The sequence below is a fragment of the Corvus moneduloides genome, chromosome 3 (genome assembly GCF_009650955.1).
Source record: "Corvus moneduloides isolate bCorMon1 chromosome 3, bCorMon1.pri, whole genome shotgun sequence".
Classification (NCBI taxonomy): domain Eukaryota; kingdom Metazoa; phylum Chordata; class Aves; order Passeriformes; family Corvidae; genus Corvus; species Corvus moneduloides.
Genome location: NC_045478.1, coordinates 52,712,296 through 52,735,711, shown reverse-complemented (window position 1 = coordinate 52,735,711; position 23,416 = coordinate 52,712,296). Strand labels below are relative to the sequence as shown.

At 37.9% G+C, this 23,416-nt stretch overlaps 1 protein-coding gene across 8 annotated transcripts in view; it reads left to right on the top strand.

Annotated features, from left to right (window-relative positions):
* FAM184A (family with sequence similarity 184 member A) overlaps positions 1 to 23,416 on the top strand; it is a 74,536-nt gene that overhangs the window by 10,821 nt on the left and 40,299 nt on the right. For all 8 annotated transcript variants that reach the window (XM_032101565.1, XM_032101572.1, XM_032101570.1 and 5 more), the window contains exons 2-4: positions 15,663 to 16,517; positions 19,555 to 19,690; positions 22,702 to 22,883. In XM_032101565.1, coding sequence (XP_031957456.1) covers positions 15,663 to 16,517; positions 19,555 to 19,690; positions 22,702 to 22,883 — 1,173 coding nt within the window. The remainder of the gene's footprint in view (positions 1 to 15,662; positions 16,518 to 19,554; positions 19,691 to 22,701; positions 22,884 to 23,416) is intronic.

The following is a 23,416-nucleotide window of genomic DNA, read 5'->3' as shown; positions in this document are numbered from 1 at the left end:
GTAGTCTTAGGTTTACCTACAAGAACTAATTTTATCAAAGAACATGATCTGTATATATCTAGTGAAGTGTGAGGCTGTATGTGCTTTTCTTGGGAGACTTGTGAGGCTCTCCTCTTGGGAAGAGGAGCCTTGTCAGGCACTTTGCGTATGGGCTGTGTTGGGTCTCCGTTGAATTGTTCTCTTGCCCCGTGTTGCCCCGTGGCTGTGGGGGTGGGCAGCAGCCCTGCTCTCTGTGGTACCGAGTGTGGGGCTGCCTCTATGTCTTATCCTCAGTGGCACTGGTGTCAACAGCAACAAAGTTTGACTTGGTTTATGCAAACCAGTACATTTCCCTAGTGGCAAGATCTCGTTAGAGGCCCAGCTTATATAACTACGATTTCCCGAATGTTTTATGTAGTCGGTGTGGCAAGCTATAACATTGATTCTGCTGAACACTATGGAGGTAAGTGCAGTGAGTTAATTTCTCTGAAAGCGTGTGCCATGCCATTTTGTAGTGACTTCCCAAAAACCTAGCAGAATCAAAAAAAAAAAAAGAGGACAAAGAAGTGAAAATTTAAACAGGTACTGGCATTTTTCAGAGTTCTGTCAGTTAGTAAGTTAAGAAATGTTTGAGAATATTTGAATGAACAGCAGCATTTTCTTAATTTTGTCAGGACTCTGAAAGAGGGGTTTATGTTTGATTTTTCTAAAGCTGACTTAGGGAATATACAACAAAAAAGGGATTAATTCCTACAGGATTTCTATTTGGTTTTATTCTGTTCCGAAATAACTGCATTTTTACCTTTTAAGGGTCTTAAGAAGCTGGAAATGCAATTGTCTTGTCATAAAATTCACTAAAGATACGTCTTTTATTTCTGGATGTTGCCTGAAGCATCTTAGGTTCACAAGTCCTCTAAATAAGAGGAAATTGCCTCTTGAAACAACATACTACTTAAAACCCCTTACTTTGGTGATTAACCAAATACAGTGATACGTGTTTGTAAGATGACTACCATTTTCACTCTTTCCCTCCGCTTAGGTGTTACTACTTCTTGTTTCGGGGAGTTTTGAACGTGATATTACTTTCCTGAGAAAAAATTCATTTGTTTGTGTTTGGAATAATTTTGTAGAATGAGGATCTCTAGGGATCTATGTTCCTGAACGGCTAAAATCAGATATGCAAATATTCAAGAAATAAATCTGAAAGGAAATGCAGCTCTGAGACAAACGCAACTTGAGAATAGCCCCTTGGTCTATCCTGTTTTCCTTGCAGCTATTTAAGGTCTAGTCATATAGCAGATGTGTCATCTATAGTTTAGATAGGTGATTAGAGGGTAAATGGGATTCTTTCTCACAGGGAAGGAGATTGGGGAATTTGTACATCTGTTACTAAATCTTTTTTATTTATTTATTTTTTTCTTCAGTGTGTTTCTCAAGATTTAACTGTCTTGGGAAATTTCCTGAAGCTACTGTGCTACAGATTGGTAACGTTTGTTTCTGGCATAACCTGATTAATAGAGGTTGCCAGAACTGAAAAGGGGTTTTGACTGGGTGTTGGTACTGGCACACCTGTCCCAGCACAATGGTATTGATTTGTGGTTGCAAGTACATCCCACATGAGTCTGTAACAGGAGGAAATAGTTGTTTCCAGTTGAATGAACAATGAATACTTACGTTTATTGGGATACACAATGAATTAGTTGGATACTCTGCATTGAGTTCTGGTGTATTTTATATCTGGTTCTGTGATTGAAGACTGCCCAAAATATAGGAGGTATACTGAGAACTTAATGAAAACTATGGAAAACTGACAAGTACAAGCACTTGTTTAACTTTTTATCTGTAAAATGAGACATTTCTGAAATGTACATAGCTCTGTTGTTATGCATGAATCTGTTCATTTTTAATGAACTTACCGTAAAAAAACCTTACACTTTCATGGAAGAGATTTTGTTTTGGAAGCTGTATTGTCTCTTTAACCCTTAAACTATAAGTAGAAAGCAATGGAAATTCTCTTAAAATATGGATTAAAATTAGGAGAGGATCTGCTGGAAACAGAACAGAGCTAAATATCAAAAACTTCGATCTTTTTAGAACCTTTCCTGACTGTATAATGGGAGCAGTGGTGGATCAGTAGCTGGAGATACTTGTGCTTAGTGTGTAAAAGTGATTTGAAAAACACACCAACAAACCAAAGCTTAAATGGCATTTGCTAGCTAATTTGAAATTCAACTTTTAAAAAGTATTGGAAAACTTAAGCAAATTTGCTGTTGATTGTTAAATGTCTAAGTCTGAAAACCAAGTTGTTCCATGCTGTCTCTTAACAAGTTAAGACATGAGTTATAATTGCACTGAATTACAGCTGGTGTATTGACACCTGTGTTGTACATAGAATAGTCTTAAAATGGGCCTTGGAATGATATCTCAGTGTGTTCGTTGTGTATTAGTTGTATAGATAATTCTTAAATTTTTTTCTTAGCTAATTGCGTCTTTTGCAGTATGCCACCAACTTACCTTTTTTTTGTTTCCCTTTTTGTGTAAAAAATGGAAGATTTTTGCAGTAGTAGTCAGAACTAAGCATGTTTGTATGAGACTGAATATATGTAAACTGACAGGTGTGTGATACAGACCTGTATGCACCGGAGGCCTTGAGCTAATTATTTAATGTGAAGTTGCACACAAGTGCTCCGTGATTTTTTTTTTTCTTTCTTCCAAATCTACTTGTTTGATTTATATGTATTCCTTGATTTAAGATTGCCACTGTTATCTCATTTGTTGAATTTTAAGAAAGGAAGTAGTTGATGCTGAAGAAAGAAGACTTCTTGGTTTTCCTTTAATCATCTTTATCATAGGTTTTCTTCTTAGGGTAGCTAATCACAGCTGAAACTTGAGGTCTTGATGAAGATTCTTATTTGACTGACCCTTGAGGTGTGGGAACTTTTGTTGGAAGTGAAAAATTCTGAACAGTCTTACCTACAGAATTCTATATGATGAAGTGCTTGAAGAATAGGAGTTAATGTTTCCCATTTTGTGTGGAATAAAGTAAGTATTGTAAAAGAGGCAAGTCTGGAAAATCATTTACAATATAAGTACTCTTAAAATAAGCTCCTTGTATTCCAGCTGCCAAACAGAAGCAATAGTAAAAGCCTTTATTGCAATTGCATGGGACAAGTTTTTAAGAATGTTCACTAGGGTAGCTCTCCAGAAGATTGTATCACTGATGAAGTTTGTATTCAACTGGATAGCCATAATAAGAAAGTACAGCTGTTGGACTGAGTGTTCAGGATTCTACTTTATTTAATGGAATGAATGAAAAAAAGAGATGCTTTAGGACAAAGCAGTATAATTGTATGCTTTTACCAGAGCATCAATTTTCTTGCAGGTCTCTAATGGAGATACTACGATTTTTCTACTTAAGCATACACAATTTTTTTTTCACTTTTTATTGAATGGTTTAGAAAACTTGTGGTGAAAGGAACTGCACAAACTTTAAGTAGATAGACTAGACACTACAATAAAAATGTTTTTAGTCTTTTTTTTTTTTTTTTTTTTTTTGGTGGGACTGTTTTTTAAGGAAATTTAAAATTGGTTACATCTCCACTGTTCTTTGTTATGTGCCTGTGAATTTTTTCCAAGTGTGTGCTAGACAAGTAGACATTAAAGTAGACTAAAAGCTGTCTGAACCTCTGGACTTTGTGTTGTGGTCAGCTGCGTGAAGCCCAGTTGAGGGCTGGTCACTAACAATGTGCCCTAGAGGCCAGTCTGTTTAACATCTTTGTTATGACCTGGGTGATGAGACAGAACACACACTCAGTAAGTTTGTAGCCAATACAGAAGTGAGACAAGTGGTTGATGAAACAGATGGTTGTGCTGCTATTCAGAGCTGGACAGGCTGGAGGAATGCACCAACAGGAACTTCCTTTGAAGGCCTATCTGGGGCAGCACAGCAAGGATGTGGCTAGAATTGACCGGCTGGAAAGAGCTGAGCAGTAAAGGCCCTGAGGTCCTGACAGACCACGAGTTGTGTGTGGGCCAGCAAGGTGCCTTTGGCAAAGAAGGTCAGTGGTGTTCTGGAATGAGTGTCACAGCAGTTCAAGGGAGGTGATCCCTCCCCTCTCCTCTGTGCTGGTGAAACAGACCTGGAGTGCTGGGTCTGGTTCTAAGGCTCCCCTGTATGTGAGAGAGTCATGGACATACTGGAGCCAGTCCAGCAAAAGGCCACTAAGATGATGAGGAGACTGGACCATCTGTCATACTAGGAGAGGCTGAGAGCTGTGGCTGTTTAGCCTGGAGAAGGGAGGGCTGAGGGGGATCTTATGAATGTGTGTGTACACCAGATGGTGAGGAGTAAAGACGACTGAGCAGGCATATTCTTAGTGGGTCTCATGAAAACATAAGGCAATAGGCACAAACAAAAACATAAGAAAACACTTCTTTTTTTTTTTTTACTATGAGGATAGTCAAGTTCTGGCACAGGCTGCCCAGAGATTTTGAGGAGTTGTCTTCCTTGGAGACATTCAAAACCCACCTGAGTGAGGCCCAGCACAGTCTGTTCTAGCTGACCCTGCTTTGCATAGGGTCTAGGTTAGACTAGGTGACCTCCAGATGGGTCTTCCAACATCAGCCCTTCCATGATTTTGTATACACGGTGTTTCTGTAATAGCTGCTGTGTCAAATCTGTAAGTTGTGAGTGTCAGATGTCAAAATTAATAGTCATTATTGTGTAAATATTGAGATGTAGCTAGGAATTGCAGATTTTTTCCATTGCTTGATAGGTACCTGTAGGTTACTGGAAAGTATCCCAGTAGGCCACTACAAACTTGTCCTAGATTCATCTTGGGCTTGGCTTTGAAAATAAACTTGGACTCTTAACTGGTGACTGTGCCACCTTCTGCTTACTTTATGATTTTGTTTCTGTAACCTAAACTTTTTTTAAAAAGTGGAATTAGTGATCAATCTTTAATATGAACATGGATTATATTTTTTTGGTTACAATCTGGATTTTTTTATTCCAGAGGAAGGGAAGAGAAATTACTTCAAGGTAGTTTCTTTCTGATCCTTCTGGGAAAGTAGCTCAAATTCTTCTGCAGTTATTAAAAATTGCATGATTCTGGTTGGAATTGAATTTATTTATTCTGGAAACTTAGCACTTAGCATTAAAACTTCCTGAGGTGATTTCTAGTTAATGCCTTCTAGAAAGTGGAAAGATGCTGTAGATAAAAATACTGTGTTGGGAGTCTTGCAGTGTGTTTTTCAGTAATATTTCTTTCCTGCATAGCTGCGTACTTGCTTGGAAGGCTCCATGCCTTTACTTCATTAAACAAGCCTGGAAAGTAGAAAATCAATTATGAGCAAGAAGTGGATTTGTTTTCCAGTCTGCTTTTCAAAACACTGGTGAAGATTTCTTCTTTGCTCCGTAGGGGCTGAGTGGTATATTCTTATCTGCATGGTCTGTTCTGCTGGGAGGAACCACTAGATACTGGAATTGCATAGGGTCTACAGAAATTCTTGATCAAATAAAACTCAAAATAGATCAGGCATTGAGAGGAAAATATTTGCAGGCAGGGAGAGTGCAGAAATGAACTTTGTTTTGATGGGGAAGAGGAAACTGGGAAGACCTTTTCTCTGGCTTGTCATACAGTACTGCTGTTTTTTTGGGAAAACTGAATACAGAAAAAACCTTTTACTAGTGCTTTCATCAGCTCAACACTTGAGGACTCATCAGTAAGAATGAATAGCATGTATGAGTGATAATAATGCTGACTATGCCTTGCTTTCAGGTTTACAAGCAAACTAAGAGGAAAAGAGATCATCTTTCTTTAGTGTCAACTTCATTTACAATTATCTGAAAGTGCTTGTGACATTTTCAGGTGATGACGCTCAGAAATATTGCTTTGGATATCCTCTAGAGCAGATTTCGAAATGGAGATGCTTTATTTTACTTTACATTTCTGCAGTTATTGTTCTGTCTCCATCATCCCTCCTTTCCTTTCTTCCCCACGTGCCAAATAAAAGAAAAAACAAATCCCTTTCATTCTAACTATTTAAAGTCAGTTCCCAATATTAGTGGGTACTTCTACAAAAATTATGTTTTCCTAAAAAGGAGGACAACTCAGCTTGCATACCTTTAGTTATTAAAAAGCTGTATGTTTCTAAGCCATGAATGGAAAAATCTAAAACCAGGCAATGACCAGAAAGGTTTTCATCATAAACATCTAGTGAAAAATAAATGTTTAAAAACATGACCCTTTGGCTGGTGAAAGTTAATAGGGGGTTAGACTTGAAGGTGGAATGGATTAAGATTTAAGAGTAAGTTTTTAGTCTTGAGCTATAATGAAAATTAGCTTGAATGACAAAGCAATGAAATAGATTTAGAAGGAGATGGGACAGTAATTTTTTTGGAATTTGGATTGAGTGTTATGACTTATTTTTCTACATAATACAGATAACTACGTGACTTAAATGTTTCTTTCTGATGAAAATAAAGTAGGTGCAAGTACAGATGTGATTGTATGAAGAATAATTTAGCCAAGTCTAGCAAAAAAGGGAGACTTAAATTATAAATTATGTCAATATAATTGCTTATGACTGGGTTAGCCATTACTTATAGTGGCCTTTTCAAAAAAAGGATTGAAAATAGAAAAACTTAAGCTTTGATTTCAGACAATAAACGGAATCAACTGACTAATCTTACCCCTTTTATATGATTGTTTTTTTCACTCTAAATTGAGATTCTCTGAGTGTGATTGATTTGTTATTGAAATATATTTTGCAGAAAATTTCAACTTCTGTTCATCCTTTTAGGCTCTCATTGCTTCAATGTCAGTGAATGTCATCCTTTAAGGCATTTGAAGACAACCCACTTCTTCAGTACCTGTTTTGCACCAAAAGGCTGTTTTTCTTCTGTGGATGCTTTTTCGAGGAGTAATATGGCATTGCTTTTTGTTAAGAAAAGGAATAATTGGTGAATTAGAAAGTATATTTTCCTTTTAAAAATAGATGGAGTGAGAGAAATTTCTGAATGAGATTGTCTGGGAAAAAAATTCCAGCTTTACTAACTGTGTCTTGACAAACCATTAGGATTTAATTTGATGATACCAAATATAGAAACTGGAAAAGGAAAGTATCAACTTACTATAGCTAGCAAGTAATTAAAGCAGATGGAAATACGGCATCTGTATTTTCTCTGCAATGTAGTTCGGAAACCATGCTGATGATTTGGGATGAACCAAATAATTTTAAAGTCGTGCTGAAGTAGTCTTAGAGGCATTGTAAATAACTGTTGTATTTTGATAACATTTGTATAGTAGAGCTCTCCGTATCATTTAAGCAAGTTTGAGTTTTAGTACCACTTAACTTGATTTACAAATATTGGTTGAGTTTAAAAATAAGGGTTGATTTTCAAGGAGCCATTACAAAACATTTAAACTGTTTTCTGCTAGAATTGGTTCCTATTCTGACTAACTTTTAAAGCTGTTTCTAAACAATTTTTTCCTCTTTCGTAACAGTTTCTTCAAAATATTCTTGTGTTGTATTGAAACATGTCATGAAAATATTTTTGGTGTCATAATGAGATTGAAACTTACATTAAACTCTGTTTTGATGTATTCTGCAAGTTGGTTTACACTTCGGCACAGAAAGCAAACTTATGTGCCATTAACAAAACTAAATTTGGCACAGAAAGCAAACTTATGTGCAGCTAACAAAACTGAATGTCTCGCAGGTAATAAATTGCTTAGCAATCGCTCTGAGAATAGCGCAACGTGAATGTACAGAACTGGATTGGTGAATCCTGTGAACTTATGTAACTCCATTAGAGACAGCAATGCCAGTGTAGAACAGCTGAGCATTTCTCTCAGAAATAGATGTCGTGTAGTAGCCAAGTGGGGGATTAAGTGCCTGGTCGTACAAAGCACTAATGGTGATCTCTTCCCTAATTTGGTTTATAGTAAAGAGTTGTACTTCTATCCAGCTACTTCTTGTCTTTCTGTCAAGGTCTTCAAGTCTGCTTTTTTCCTCCTGGAAAAATTGTTTCAGTTCTAGCTTGTACAGATAATTCTAAGGTGTTCTACTCCTGAAAATTAGTTTAATTCAATCTGGCCAGTTGCCTGTCCATCTGCAACATTTTTTAATGGGTATCTTGGCCACTGACTAGAGATAATGTCTAGTGTTACTGAACTGAATACCCAACCCATCTCTCATAGCCCTGTGATATTATCTTGATATAGCTCTTCCCATTTAATCTGTATTTCTTGTTTGTTTGACATCACATCTGCTTGTTTTGCACCTGAATTTTTGCCTCAGCTGAGGATATATTCTGAAGGTTGTATCATATTTCATAGAGGCATAAAATCATTAATGTGGGAGAAGGCGTCCAAGATCGAGTCCAGCCTATGACCAAACACCATCATATCAACTAGACCATAGCACTAAGTGCCATGTGCAGTTGTTTCTTGAACACCTCTGGGGATGGTGTCTACACCACTTCCATGAGCAGCCCATTCTCATTCTTGACAACCCTCTCAGTGAGAAATTCTTCCTGATTTGGGTGGTGCAGTGTTGTATCTGTCAGTCATGCCTTAGGTCATGATTCTTTTAAAAGCCTTTTAAAAGAGAACTTTTATTTCATCAGTGTTTAAATTATTTGCTTGTTTTGTAAGTAACTTTACCGTGAAAATCCTGGAAAGAGCTTTCAGGATATAAGGTCTGTATGTTGTATGTAATGCAGGTTGTATCTACCATTGATTCTCACTTTTTTCTGCTCCTCAGTCTTCTCCTAGTCTTAGCAGGAACAACAGCTTCAACTGTTCTCCAAAATCTAAATTGCATATTGTTGAGGAATTTTTCCTCCTTTTCCCTCCTATTTTTAATTTTATTTTGATACATATTTGTAAGAGATACCTGCTCTTTTTCGTCCTCAGAAAATAAGGTACAGTTATTAAATTCCTTTGTTCCATTATAATTTATTGTGGTGAGGAAAATACCCCACTTTTCCATTTTCTGCAGCACATCCAAAATAACCATATAAGAAAAAAACTGAGTTTTCTGCTAACCATATCAGGATGCCGTCTCTCCCTGTATTCAGTCAAAGACTGCTGAATGGAATGGGGTTGCTCCCAAGTATCTCTTTCTGTGAGCCTCACATATGTGCTAATGCCTCTGTCAAATCCCCTTTCATCCCCCTAAGGTCTATTTCACTGGTGAGACCCAGTCTTGGAAGCACTCAGCTGCTAGAGCAGAAGGAGCAACAGGGCCTGATTGCCCACTTGACCTCTTGTCACGGGTGAGCTCCTTCTTGGTTTGCTACTGATTGCTAAAATTACTTTCAGGATCACATATTGTTGTGTCCTGGCCCTGAGGCCTGAGGTTTAAACCACTCTTGACTGCCTGGCTTCTGAACTTGTGAATTCCATTCTCATCTTTCTGCCCAGCGTGTTGGGCTATCAAAAGACGTTCAGGTAATGTGCTCCTCTTTTTGAATCTGATTACGGAGTGCTCTGTAGCTTTACCTGCTGCCATGATTTTGATTTGTGTTACCTGATTGATAAAGGCTATCCCTGTTCCTGGATTTGGACAAAGCACATATTTCCAAGATAGGCTGTGGTAGCATAAGCTCCTGATTAGCTCCCAGACAGCCTCTCATTTGCTGTTTGGTACAACTCTAGGAGAAAGGAAACAGGCCACAGTGAATGAATGAACTATTTGGCCATGCTGACCACTCTGTCCCTGTGCCAAGGCATGCTTGGGACGTCTTCTTCAGGTGAGGACATCTCCTGCCCCATGATTAATTGGAACGTGGCATGCCTTTTTCTGATAATTAAATTTTAAGGTACAGGCACTGTAATAATTTGTAATCATGATGAGCTCAAAATGCAAGCGGATATTTTAAACCAGTAGGATTTTTCAGACAATTAAAGAGTTAATGTTTCAGTGTGGGCCGTTCACAAATAAACAAAACCCAGGAAGGATTGTAAGTCAAGTAGCTACATCTGATACTGATCTGTACTTGGCAGTTCTGAAAGTAGAAATGGATTATCAGCACATCAGAGGAGCAGGTATTTAGGAGCGTGAAGAAAGCTACTGTAGGTGTATGGGCCCCTGTGACATGTTATACCTACTGTATATGGTATTAAACATCAGGAAACCTGAAAATAAAAAATGAAATTTTCCCCTGTGTTTTAATCTCAGTGTAGATGTTGGTGAGCAGTGCATGGCCTCGGACTTACCTTCTTTTACAGAAAATTAATTATAAGTGTTTAGGAATAAGTGTGAAAAAGAAAAATTTCTTCTTATCCAAAGGTAGAGCGCTAGTGGATATCTGTTCATGCTCAATACTGAGAAATTATGTTGAGCTTCATAGTGTCATTCTCTAAATAATTAATTGTAAACAAAAGTCATTAGAGATGCTTTGGAAAGCTAGTTGCCGTAGTAAAAATAACCCAGTATCTGTTTTTAGAGTTCCTAAAGGAATAAAATACTGAATTTTACTTAGGCATAAATTGAACTAACACATGAAGACTGTTGAATATCATAAAGGATATTTTAATAATAAACTTCTTGTGAAAGTGTGTTTTTTAGGGAAAAAAATTTCAAGCTCTTGCCCTCTGTGGATTTTATTTCAAAGGAAGACTGGTATAGTTAGACCAGCCCTTTTGGAGGAGATGCTGTTGGCAGGGGACACTCCTTTTACAGCTGCAGACCATATTTGTCCCTTCCCTGCTCATTGTGCTGTGCCCTTAAGGCACTGGCCCAGGTATTTAGATAGACTTGCAGTGAACCAGATAGCTGAAGAACAAGTGTCTTCCTTCCACCTTTTCTGTGATGTCTAAGAAATCCTGGCCTAAATTTCTTCGCTTGTTTCTGTTTTTGTTATCAGCAACACAAAGACCTTGATTGACAGAGCATCTTCTAATTGTGAGATTTCATAAGGGAGCAAAAGATCTTTCTAGATAAATGGATGGGTTTTTTAATTGGAACTTTGAAAATGAGAAAGATGGGCATACATAGGTTTTGAGGTTTGGATTTTTTTTTGTTATAACTGTCTACTTTTGTATGTAGTAATGGATTTTTAAGACTGTACTCTGTGATTGTGGTCAGCTTGTAGGAAAGGCTGTTTTAAGTGGCTTTGAAGTACTTTCCTGTATCACTGTATTCTTATCATGTACTAAGGAGAAGAAGTTAGTCCTGTAAAACAAATTTTTCTGGGTATTAACTTGGTTATTTTATTTTGTCTTAAATCGATCATAAGATATATATTTTAAGTGCTTAAATATAACATACATCTCATTTTTTGACATTATTTGACCAACAAGAAGAAAAGGGGAAAAATTAATGCAATACTCACTGTAGCAAAAAAGATATGATTGTTCGGGGCTATCACAGAGGAGACATTTCTATATAAAATTAATTCATGATAATGCTTGCAATTTTTTTTAATGTTTCTTGTTGATTTTGTAGACTGAACTTTTCTGTTTGCAACCTGCTGCACTTTTTACTGTTTCTCAGTATATCTTACTACTTTCTGTGTGTACCAACTCTTATCTGCGTTATAACTAACTCTCTGTTCTACCCACAGAGAGCAAGGTTAGGTCAGACATCTTCCAAATCACTAGCTGGTTATGCACGAGCATTTTCTTGTTGGCACTGTACTTGTGTGGTTCTCTCAAGAGACAAGCAGCACTGACAAAATCTGGGGATGCCTCCTGAGGCTCTGGTGTTTCAGACTGGTGTTCAGGTAGCAGCACCCTGGGAGAGCTGGAACACACAACAGTTCAGCTGAACAAGGCTGAACACAGTGCTCTGACCCAGGGATCCACACATGAAGTCTGAAATGGAAGTTTACCAAAGTCAGGTTGATGTTTGTGTAAGATGTGTGGTGATGTATTTTTCTCTTAGGTATCAGCTCTTGTTTTGATGTAAAATTAGAGAAAATGAACCATGTACATTTTTTGAGATATTTTCATCGAGTCGTAGACTATGGTTTTCTGTGCTGCAAAATAACTTGCACTCAATTCTAGTAATAAGGTGAATTACACCTTTGTGATTAGAAGCATTCCATCATGACTAAATTGCTGGCAGGAGCGGATGACCAAAGTACAGCTGACCATGAAAGAGTTAGTCAACTTTCCAAACCATAACATCTGGTTTGGGGTAAAAAATATTCCTCAGCCAAACTTTCATCTTTCAGCCACAAACAGTGTGGAACAGGAATTGCTGTTCATATTCCATGTAGTTAAAAACACCAGAGCTAATGCAGGGACTGACTTGCTTCACCTTACCGCATAGAATATAACTAAACAATCCAATAATTACTGGCATAAACAAGGTGATTACTGTTACTGACTTACTCTGTAGTGGTTCTTCAGACCAATGCACACAGTATTTCAGTAGATTCTTATTAATAATTATGTTACTGTTTTGTATAAAAAATATTAGCTGGCAATCTCAGTATCTTTATAGAGTATGATTCTGTCTGTACCTCTGAAATGATATGCTGGCTGAAAATACGGTAAAGCATGGCAATGTGATAAGCATTGCTATGTGCAGTTAGAGTACAGCTGGAATAGTATGAATTACTCAAATAAGCAGTTTATGCTTCTTAGTATTATGCAGTTGTACTAAAAAAGCTGTTGGTGTTTTTAAAAGCATACTTTTAGCATTTACAAGCATGCTTAGCAGGGGTTCACGCTCTGATTTAAAAATAGTGCAAAACTTGTTTTATCTACCTACCTCCAATGTTTGCGATCTTACTGCTTTTCAACTTTCAGAAACTTACTTGAGAAGGAGCTGTTTATTTTAGCTAGAACTTTAAGTCTATTCATTTGCTCCAAGGTGCTTCAATTTCTGCTTGCATTTCATTGAAGTGCTGTTAAGTTGCTTTTGCTTGAGTTAGTACAGACTTTTTTCCCCTGGGTTCCTATATTAATACAGTGCATCAAAGTCTCAAAGATAGAATCTGATACAGCTATTCCATTTCTTTAAAAATACTGAGGTTTATAGTAATTTGATGGAGCTGGAATTCAGGCTGCTACAAGACTATGTTATGATGCAACATTCAGTTGCATGCATTTTATTTTTACATTTCCCATGAGATACCAATGCCCTTCATTTAGGGAATGAGTCGTGCTTGAATTTGAATTCAATTTGTTGCTGTTCAGTGCTTTTAGTAAGGAGCAAGTCAATGATGAGAATTTAAAGATATCTTCTGAATGTGGCATTGCACATAGATTTATTTTTCACTTGGAGTTTTCAGTGAGGTTTCCACTGCTAAATCATAATACCCTTGAAAATGCTTTATGATTTATACTTTCTGCAGATCATAGTGCTGCAGAACTTGAGACTGGAACACTGCCTGAAGTGAAGAACATCATGGTGCCTCTATGCACCAGGACAAGAGTCAAGGGCTGTTTTGAGTGTGGGATTTGACCTAGTGTTCAGCAAGTGCTGATTATAATGACCTGATCCTAAGTGTGAGGTTTATTTTTTTTTTATAGTACCTTTTAAACTACCTTGTCCAGCTTCTCTAAGGAAGGCCTATTCATGCAAGATAGTGCACATAACATTTACAAAAATGCTAAACCCTCTGTTTTCAAGTTATTTTTGATATGAACAAGGAAGTTGAACACTAGACACCATAAAAACAACAGGAAACAAACCTTTGGGATCCAATAGCTGAAGCTGTTTGTTGGTAACAGGAGGGAGTTGAAAGCTTTGTGATCAGAAGTTACTGTTGGATCACCAAAGACAATAAGAATATAAAAGGTTGAAACCTTGGGTGAAGGGCATTTCAATGTGATTCAATTCAAATTCAATGTGATTTTGCTAATGGAAGTACATGGGGTTTAGTTGTCATTTTTTGCAATGTTTTGGTAGAGTTTTATGAGTCTCTGTACCATGAAACTCTTGTCAAAATAGGGGAAAAAAAAATTATTTATCTGGGGAAGAAGAAAGCCAAAACTGTCCTTGATACCTGCAGATATGTAAGTAGTACTAAAAACAAGTTGCCAAACCTATATAAAACCTATGTTTTTTCCTCTTTCATTAAATAGCATGTACATATGTTTTAAAAAATTGAATTAAAATAAGTTTTTGTGATATTTTTAAGTTAATTCCTTGCTATATAAAGACGAGGCTGGGGGTTTTGGGTTTTTTACATCTAATGCTGTTTCAGAACATTTTTCTTTTTTCTTTTCTCTTTTCTATTGTAATCTGAAGCCTGTCCTTTTGGGTTTTTATGGCACACATAACAGAATGGGGTATGTTATTTCAGGCATAAAATTTAGAGTAAAGTGTCTGGACCTTTGTTCAAACAAACAAACATAAGAAGACCATGGCCAAAGTCTTGAATCTGTTCTTTCACTTATGAGAACTCTTTTGAGCTTTGTAGCTCATCTGAACACTAGTCTGTAGACACTTTCCCTAGTCTGCAGCGTAGAGGCTTTTGCTTGGCGTCAGGAGAGCAATTCTGTGCCTTCTTCATATTTCCCAGCCTTGAGGGCAAGTCGGCACAACCTTCCTCTGTTGCCTGGTTGAATGCTGTTGGAGGGCTGGTCTAGGTTCTGTCCTCAGTGAAAAAAAGAAAATCCCCTGCTGCTTCTTTGTTGTTCAGTTTTGTTGTTTCTTGTTAATTTTTAAGATATACAAGTTACACTGATCAGAAGACATTTTTTTTGTTCAGATGTTTTACAGCTCTGCTGCCTGTATATTTAGGAAGTGTGGGGTGAATTGCTGGATTTCTTGAAGCAAAAGATTCCATTAACCCCACCATTGCATGAGTAGTTTATTCATTGGTAGATGCACACAGATGCAGACACACATACTTCTCTGAACTTCCTAGTTAAAAACCAAGAAGATGATCTGCTATGTTATGGTGCAGTTGAAACATCCCTTAGGATATATCTGGTTATGTTAAAACTTTCATTGAATGCTGGTGGTTTGGCTGCTTTCACAGCTTTCTTGAACTGCTTAGCTCCCTGGGCTCCCCAGATTGCTGGCTGCCCTGCCCTGATCTTTTCTGTTCAGCTGACTTACTCGCTGGGAAGTCAGTGAATTTATGTAGTGAGGGACCTCAGACCTTAGAATACGCAGAATGCTTACTAGATAAGCTGTCAAAAGTGAAATTGTATCTGGGCAACCATCAAGCTTACAATCCAAAATAACTAGTGTTTGCATTTTAGATGTTTCTGAAATGAAATATTTAAGAACAGGTAGTGTTTGGAAAGGAGAGATTTGAGATATGGTTTTTGTTCCAGTTTAATTTCTTCTTGTGGTATATACTCTGTGTATTATTCTCTAATGGAAGACTTGTGTTCAATTTTTTTTTTTTAGTCTGTGCTTTGAACTATTTTAAATACATTCAGGGGGTTTTAAAATGCATTTTTAAATGTGTTTTTTCCTCCAGTGTATTTACAGCAAGAACATGGATATAAAGAAAGCTTTCATTAGGAAAATTAGGCATTTAAGAACAGAAAAACTACTCTACTCTACAGGATGTATAATAATATCATGACTAATACGGCACTTATGCAGTTACATCCTTAATAACATTTGGTAGTTTATTTGTATGATGAAAACAAGCCAGATTGGTTAAGTAGCTTTCAGAGTACCTAGGTATGTTTTTCTTAGGATTTAATAGATAACCAGAATGCGTTTTCTCTTAATATAATATTATTTCATGTTTTCAGGTAATATATGCTTTGAACACTAAAAATGATGAACATGAAGCAGCTATCCAAGCCCTTAAGGAAGCTCATGAAGAAGAAATCCAACAAATTCTTGCAGAGACCAGAGAGAAGATCTTGCAGTATAAAAATAAAGTGGCAGAAGAAATGGATCTCAAGAGAAAGATTCAGGTTTTGGAAGAGTCACTGGAAGATCACAAGAAGATGAAACATCAGGCATTGACAGAATTTGAAGCATATAAGGATAGAGTTGAAGATATGCAGCTTTGTGCGGAAGCTCAGCATGTCCAACGTGTAGTGACCATGTCGAGGGAAGTAGAAGAGATCAGAAAGAAATTTGAGGAAAGGCTACGAAGTTTCATACAGTTGCAAGTACAGTATGAGAAGGACAAGCGTACAGCTCTGGAAGACTTAAAAGCTGCCCACAGGCTTGAAATTCAAGAACTTTTGAAGACTCATCAGAGTCAGAATGCTACTTTAAGTAAGGGGCAAGAGAAACTAGAGGAATTGCATAGACTGGAGCTGGAAGACTTGAACAGTAAAGTTGAAGAGTTAAGGCTGGAAAGAAAAAAGCTCATTGAGGACTATGAAGGCAAACTCAGCAAAGCACAGTCCTTCTATGAACATGAACTTGACTCTTTGAAAAGATCGCAGCTTTTTACAGCAGAAAGTCTACATGCTTGCAAAGAGAAAGAAGTGGAGCTAAGAAAAGAATTTCAGAACCAGGAAAGTATGTTACGTAAGAATCTGGGAAAGCTTAAAACTGAATTGCAAATGGTCCAGGATGAAGCTGCCAGTCTACGGGAAAAATGCCAAAAGCTTCAGGTGGCTCTTGGTACCGCAGAAAACAATGTTCAGGTGAGACTGATGATATGTTGTTCCCAAGACTGTGAATTTTCTTTTCCTATAGATACAATCTTTCTGTGTGGCTGCTAGGTTGAGGTTATTGGAGTGTGTAAACTTAATTTCCCATCACTTATACTTGCACGTCATCTTCTTTGAATTTTTTTTCATTTATATATATTTTAAATTTATTTGTTTAATTAACAATGTTTTCTAAAGCAGCAACTGAAATACTGCACGTTTTCTGTATGTTACTGGTTTTGGCTCGGGTAGAGTTAATTTTCTCCATAGCAACTTGAAGGGTGCCATGTTTTGGATTTGGGCTGGAAACAACGTTGATAATTCAGGAATGGTTTAGTTATTACTGATCAGTGCTTACATAGAGTCAAGGTCTTTTTGGCTTTTCACGCCATTCCAGCAGCACGGATGCTTGGGGTGTACAAGGAGTTGGGATGGAGCACCTCTAGGACAGCTGGCCCCAACTGACTGCAGGGATATTCCACATCATGTGGCATAATGCTCAGCATATAAACCTGGGAGAAGGAGGGGATGTTTGAAGTGATGACATTTGCCTTCCCAAGTCACTGTTACGCCTGATGGAGCCCTGCTTTCCTGGGGGCGGCTGAACACCTGCCTGCCCATGGGAAGTGGTCAATGAATTCCTTGTTTTACTTTGCTTGTGTGTGTGCGGCTTTTGTTTTACCTGTTAAACTGTCTTCATCTCAACCCACGAGTTTTCTCACTTTTACCCTTCCATTTCCCTTCCCTGTCCCACTTTGGCAGTAGTGAGCAAGTGGCACTGTCATACTTAGCTGCTTACCAGGTTAAACTCCAACACAGTTTTATTTAGTTGGATTGACTCTGGCTGGATGCCAAGTGCTTACCAAAGCTGCTCTATCACTCTCCTCGTCAGCTGAATGGGGGAGAGAGATGATAATGAAAGGCTTCTGACTTGAGATAAGAAGAGGGAGAGCTCACTCATCAGTTACCATCATGGGCTAAACAGACTCAACTTGGGGAAAAGCAATTTAATTTATTACCAATCAAATTAGAGGAGGATAAAGAGAAGTAAAACCAAATCTTAAAAGAGCACTTTCTCCCTACCCCTTCATCCTTCTGGGCTTAATTTTATTCCCAATTCTCTAACCTTTTCCCTCACACTGATGCAGGGGGATAGTGAAGGGGGCCTGCAGTCAGTTCATCGCACGTCTCCTCTTCTGCAAGGGCCCTTCAGGAGGTGGGTTTATGGAAAGCTGCAGTGAAGGCGAAACCAGTTGTATGTTGATCATTCCTGTGGTAAAGGAATTTTGTTCCCAAGAAAGAGGAAGAGACTAGTACAGTATCTGCAGCAGATTTTAAAGTTAGGTCCTACTCTGACACTGTGGATGAGGTGATCAGATACATAATCTCAACACATTGTGTTTCATTACACATCCTGTACAGTGTTTTCCCCAATTCTCTCTTCTGCTTTAGTTTCTGAAATGACTCTGTACTGTTTCAGTAACTTGAATTATAAGAAATCTGTATTTCCTTTTGAACCAGAACAGTATTTTCTTTTCCTTCCTGCATGGCTGTTAACACATTACACTATTCAAGATACGCTATTGTGAATCAGTACATCTGATTTAAAGCATCATAAAAGTTTAGAATCACAGAACTATAGAATAGTTTGGGTTGGAAGGGACAGTAAAGATCCTCTAGCTCCAAACCCTCTGCCGTGGGCTGGGATACCTTGCCCAAGACCAGCTGGCTTAGAGTCCCATCCAGTCTTGAACACCTCCAGGGATGGGGAGTCCTCTGGGGGCAACCTGCAGTGCCTCACCACCCTCACAGGAAAGAATTTCTTCATAATATCTAATCTAAACCTTCAATTTAAGGCAACTCCCCCATCTTATCACTACATCTCTTTGTCAAAAGTCCTTCTCCAGCTCTCTTTTTAGGCCTTCTTTAGATACTGGAAGGCTGCTCGAAGGTCTCCCCAAGAATTTTCTCTTCTCCAGGCTGAGCATTCTTTCAGCCTGTTTTGATAGGAGAAGTGATCCAGCCCTGTGATTGACTTAGTGGCCTCCTCTGGACTTTTTCCAGCGGGTCCATGCTTTTCTTGGGTTGGGGCCCCCACACCTAGACACACAGTAGAGCAGGTGGGGTCTAAAAAAGAGCAGAGTAGAGGGACAGAATCACCTCCTGTGAGCTGCTGGCCATGCTGCTTTTGAAGCGTCCCAAGATCTGATTGGCTTTCTGGGCTGTGAGTGCACATTGCTAAGTCATATCGAGCTTTTCGTCTCAGAGTCCTTCTCCCCAGGGCTAGTCTCCAGCCAGCCTGTACTTGTGCTTGGGATTGTCCTGACCCTTGCAAGATCTTGCTTTTGGCCTTGTTGAACTCCATGAGGTTCGCACAGTCCCACCTCTCAAGCTTGCCAAGGTCCCTCTGGATGACATCCCTTCCCTCCAGCGCGTCGACTGCACCACACAGCTCAGCGTCATTAGTGAAGTTGCTGAGGGTGCACTCGATACCACTGCCCGTGTTGCTGAGAAAGATGCTAGAAAGTGCTGGTTCCAGTAGTGACCCCTGGGGAACATTTGATTTAAGTAATTGCCTAGCTCTCATTTTATGTATCTCCATGTGTAGCTTAATTTGAGTCAGTAGTAAACACTCAGAGTTGCAATGAAGAACAATAAACTGCTGTGAACACATGATGTATTCTTTAATGTGAAAAACTCTCAGATATCGGAAATCATGTTTCTAAAACTGACCCCCAAACTCTGTGGAACATTTTATAGTTTTTATTTTTTCATATACCTTTTTGAACATTGTCATGTTTCTCTTATGCATTACTGTCATGCCATGTACCCGCTATCTTGTTCTTCAAAAAATATTTTTGAAGCATTACATATAATACACAATGAATATGGCAATAATATTACACTATTTCAGCTTTTGTGTGAATAAAACTTGTTTGCTGAAAGGTCTCTTCTGTACCTTTTAACCTAATGCTCATTTAAATTTACATGATTATATATGATGGTAACAGGTATTATGTGTTTCCTCTAGGTTCTTCAAAAACAGCTAGATGATGTGAAGGAGGAGGAGATGTCATTGTTAAGCAAACACAAAGAAGTGGAAAGCGAGCTCGCAGCTGCTAGAGAGCGCTTACAGCAGCAGGCCACTGATCTTGTTCTCAAAGCCAGTATGTATGTCAGTAACTTAATCTGGAAATGAACTTCATCCTTTTATTCTAGCCTTTCCTTTTTCTGTCACCCTCATGCAGGTTTAGAGTGCCTAAAGACTGTTTAATGCCTTCCATAGAAATTTCCAACAAGATTTGGGGTTTTTTAACTTTTTTTGCTCTCACATGCATTGTCCTGAATTTCCTTTTTTGTGTACTTATTTGTCTGAATGGTGTACTTTGTATGGCATGTACGTATCTTCCAGGCCTTGGAAGTGCACTTATACAGAACAATTCTGCTCTGTATCTGTTCTCCACATAGTCACTGAGACATGCTTCCTGTTCTTCCACCTTTTTTCACTTGTCTTTTCTTTTTGCTGACTCTGTGGTACTTTGCTTTATACCTACTGTCAGAAGATTTGCAGCTTATTGAATAATAAATCCCTTAAAGTTTTCTCTATAGCTGTTTTCTTTGTTCCTTTGTAGTTGCTGGCACGTGGAAAGGCACAAAAATTAGTTTAAGACCTGACTGTACACATGCAGGTTTCTTTTCTCTCTGGCATTGTCTCCCTAGTGAACTCTTCAGTGGTAGGGAATGGCCCCAGTACTTGAACTTGGACAACTATACAATAGGTAGGGTCTTGGGGTTAAAAAAGGGCCTGGTTGAACTAGACCAATTATAGCAATTCCTGATTGTTTTCCACACAAATTAGCACAAGCCCAGGAACAGTCTAGGCTGTATGTTGGAACAATATAGCGGCCAGCAGGAGCCTAAGACTACAAGGTCCTATTAAATCAAAGAGCTAAAAGGAATAGGCTTGCTGCTGAGAGTATGTAAAATGGGAATCTGACCCTCCAAAAGGTGTTTTGTGAGGCAGTCATAGAAAAACCTCATGAACCCTGTTCTCATGTGCTCTAAAGCTGTTGCTGTTTCATTGCTTAGGCAGAAGCATGGGAGGGTTTTACCAGGCCGCCCCAAATGTAGTGGAAATAAGTACCCAGGCTGTTTGTCTGTATTACTGATGGCATGGAGTCAGCTAGCCTGTGATTGAGGCCAGCCCTGGTCTCCTCTGGCACCGAGGTTTTCTGCTTTACCCGAAGTCCCAGTGTGTCTGTGCTGTTGCCAAGCTCAATGGCGCTGTCAGCAGTACATCTTTGTTTTACAGCGCATCGCTGCCCACCAAGAACCAGGATCCCTGTTAGGAGTGGTGCCACCAAGCCATTGCCATGTGATGTAATTGGTTGCCAGCCTGTTTGGAAATGGTTTCTGACACTGGCCCACTGCCATCTCCTTGGTTTTCAGCTCACACTGTCAAAAATCCTGCCTCAAAGAAACTGAATTCTCATACTTAATTACCATAAAGAATGTTTACTCATCATATTGCAAGTTTAGAACATTATTGAGTCTCTTTTGGGCATTTAATATATTCTTCTTCCGTTTATCCTGAGATTTCCAGCTTGTAAGGAAACTGCTGCATTTCATATCTTTTATGTAGAGCATGAGCAATGGGAAACCTGTCTTGTGTGTTGGTATTGCTAGGACAAAAGCTCTACATCTGTGTGTGTGTGCTTACAATAATATATATATGACATACCTCCTAACGACATGAAAATTCTTGTATTATTATCCTTGTTAGATTATAAAATTCTGGCTTTGAAAATACCTTTCTTAAATGGCTGAACTTTGAAATAAGGATTTTTTAAAAATGGTACTAAGAACCTAAGCATACCCATTATCCTAAGTTTTCTTCTTCAGTTTTCAGTTTTACAAACAAAAATGTTGAAATTATTTTTAGAATTCTTCAGGGCTTAGTACAATTAGAGGTGTGCATTTTTAATGAAATTTGTTATTAATTTTGAGGCATTTTTAATTTCCGAATTTCATTGTCTGTCTCATGGCCCTTCTCTGAAGAGAAGGCAACAAAGGCTAAAACAGTTTCCTTTTTGGCACATCTTGCTTTTAACGACAAATGGAAATGAATCATGAAGCTCAGTGATTTTGTCATGTGAGAAACAGCATATAGTCCACTTTCTTTAGCTATTTCTTAGTAACGTAAATTTAAAAGCAATACTGTTATTAAAACTGAACTGTCATTAAATCTGTCATTTTTGAAGGTTATAATAAAATGAGAGGGGAAACAACAAAGTTTCCTAGAAACTGAGATTACAAAAATCAGTAAAAAATTATTCTGAGTAAACAATACCTCTCATCTTTTAGTTGAACTAAATTAGAAGCATCCTCTTTTTCAAAAGTCTTCTATTCACCCCAGAGCCTCTCCCAAAATAAAAGAAATTTCACTGCTTTAGTCAGTTACCTACAGTAATACAGATACACATCAAGAAGAACAGACAGAAATTTATGAAGTCACAAACCTTTGTCAACTGGTTATGTGAAGGACAGATGATTATATTGTGTAGTTTGAAGTTTTACTTCTTTTGTTTGTTTGTTTTTTCGAAAATATATATAAAGAAATTAAAAGGAGGCCTCCAACCTGGAAGGATTTAGATAATACTTTACTATAGAGACAGTTTAGTTACATCTTTTAGTCATATTCCTTCAGCAAAATAAAGTATAATTCTGTAAGTTTTACAGCAGATAAAGCTGTGTATCTACTATGCCAGCTGAATTATGAGTTTGATAAAGCAATGACATGTTTATCTTTAGACATCAGTGTTCTGCTTTCTGTTGTGTATCTTATTGTAGGATAGAAATATGCAGGTTTAGGTGGGATAAGTTCTTCAGTGTTCTTTGAATTGCCACCTTCTGCTTTCCTTTGGTAGTCAATATGCAACTTGGAACAAGGAAAATTGAAATGAAAGGAGCTTCGGCACCAAGTGCTCTACTGTTGTTGGGCATTTTACAATAAAACTAAACAATTGAGAAGTGGAGAGGAAGATAAATATTGCAGTGAAGACAAGGGAGATCCATATGCAAGCTTCCACCAGATTTGTACTATCACTGAAATATGAATGTGCACTTCAATTGCATGAAACCAATGCTTTGAGGTTTTAAAGAGCTGTTTTGTTTTTAGGTCACATTGGAATGCTTCAAGCTACTCAAATGACTCAAGAAGTTACGATCAGAGACTTGGAATCAGAAAAGTCTAGATTAAAGGAAAAATTGTCCCAGCTGGAAGAGGAAAGAAATTTATTACAAAGCAAAACACAGAGTCTGGATGAGCGACAAAGGCAGCAAATTCTGGCATTGGAGAAGGTTAAACAGCTTATTGGCTTTAGTTGAATAAAATCAAAAAACCTAGGATTCTCTTAAAAAAACAATTATGCTTTAATTTTTATTTGATATGACCGGACTAGGACCAGTATCTTTCAAGTATATCTCATGTAGCAACAAAGAATGACTAATGTAGAGTGTAAAGTGAGATTAGAGGGAAGTCAGATTAGATGTTCAGACTGCTTTGGACAATCTTTTAACAATTTGATTTGATTTATGACCTTGTGTGTATATGCCTAGTATCTAAACTGTCTGAGGAAGAACAATGTGAAATAATTAAAGAACAGTTTAAAATGCCATTTGCTGAAAATGCATTGAACATTGTTTGAAAATACTAAACAGAAATTCTCCATAGGCTTGATGCCAAATTTTTGTTTTTCCAGATTAAACAGAGGAAAAATTAGGTTTTTAATAAGTATTTATTGTTTTGCATGGATCTTTTTAAATTAGCTTTTTGGTTACTGTATCATGTAGCCAGTGCTTAGTGTTTGCTCAATTTTTTTATATGAAAGTTA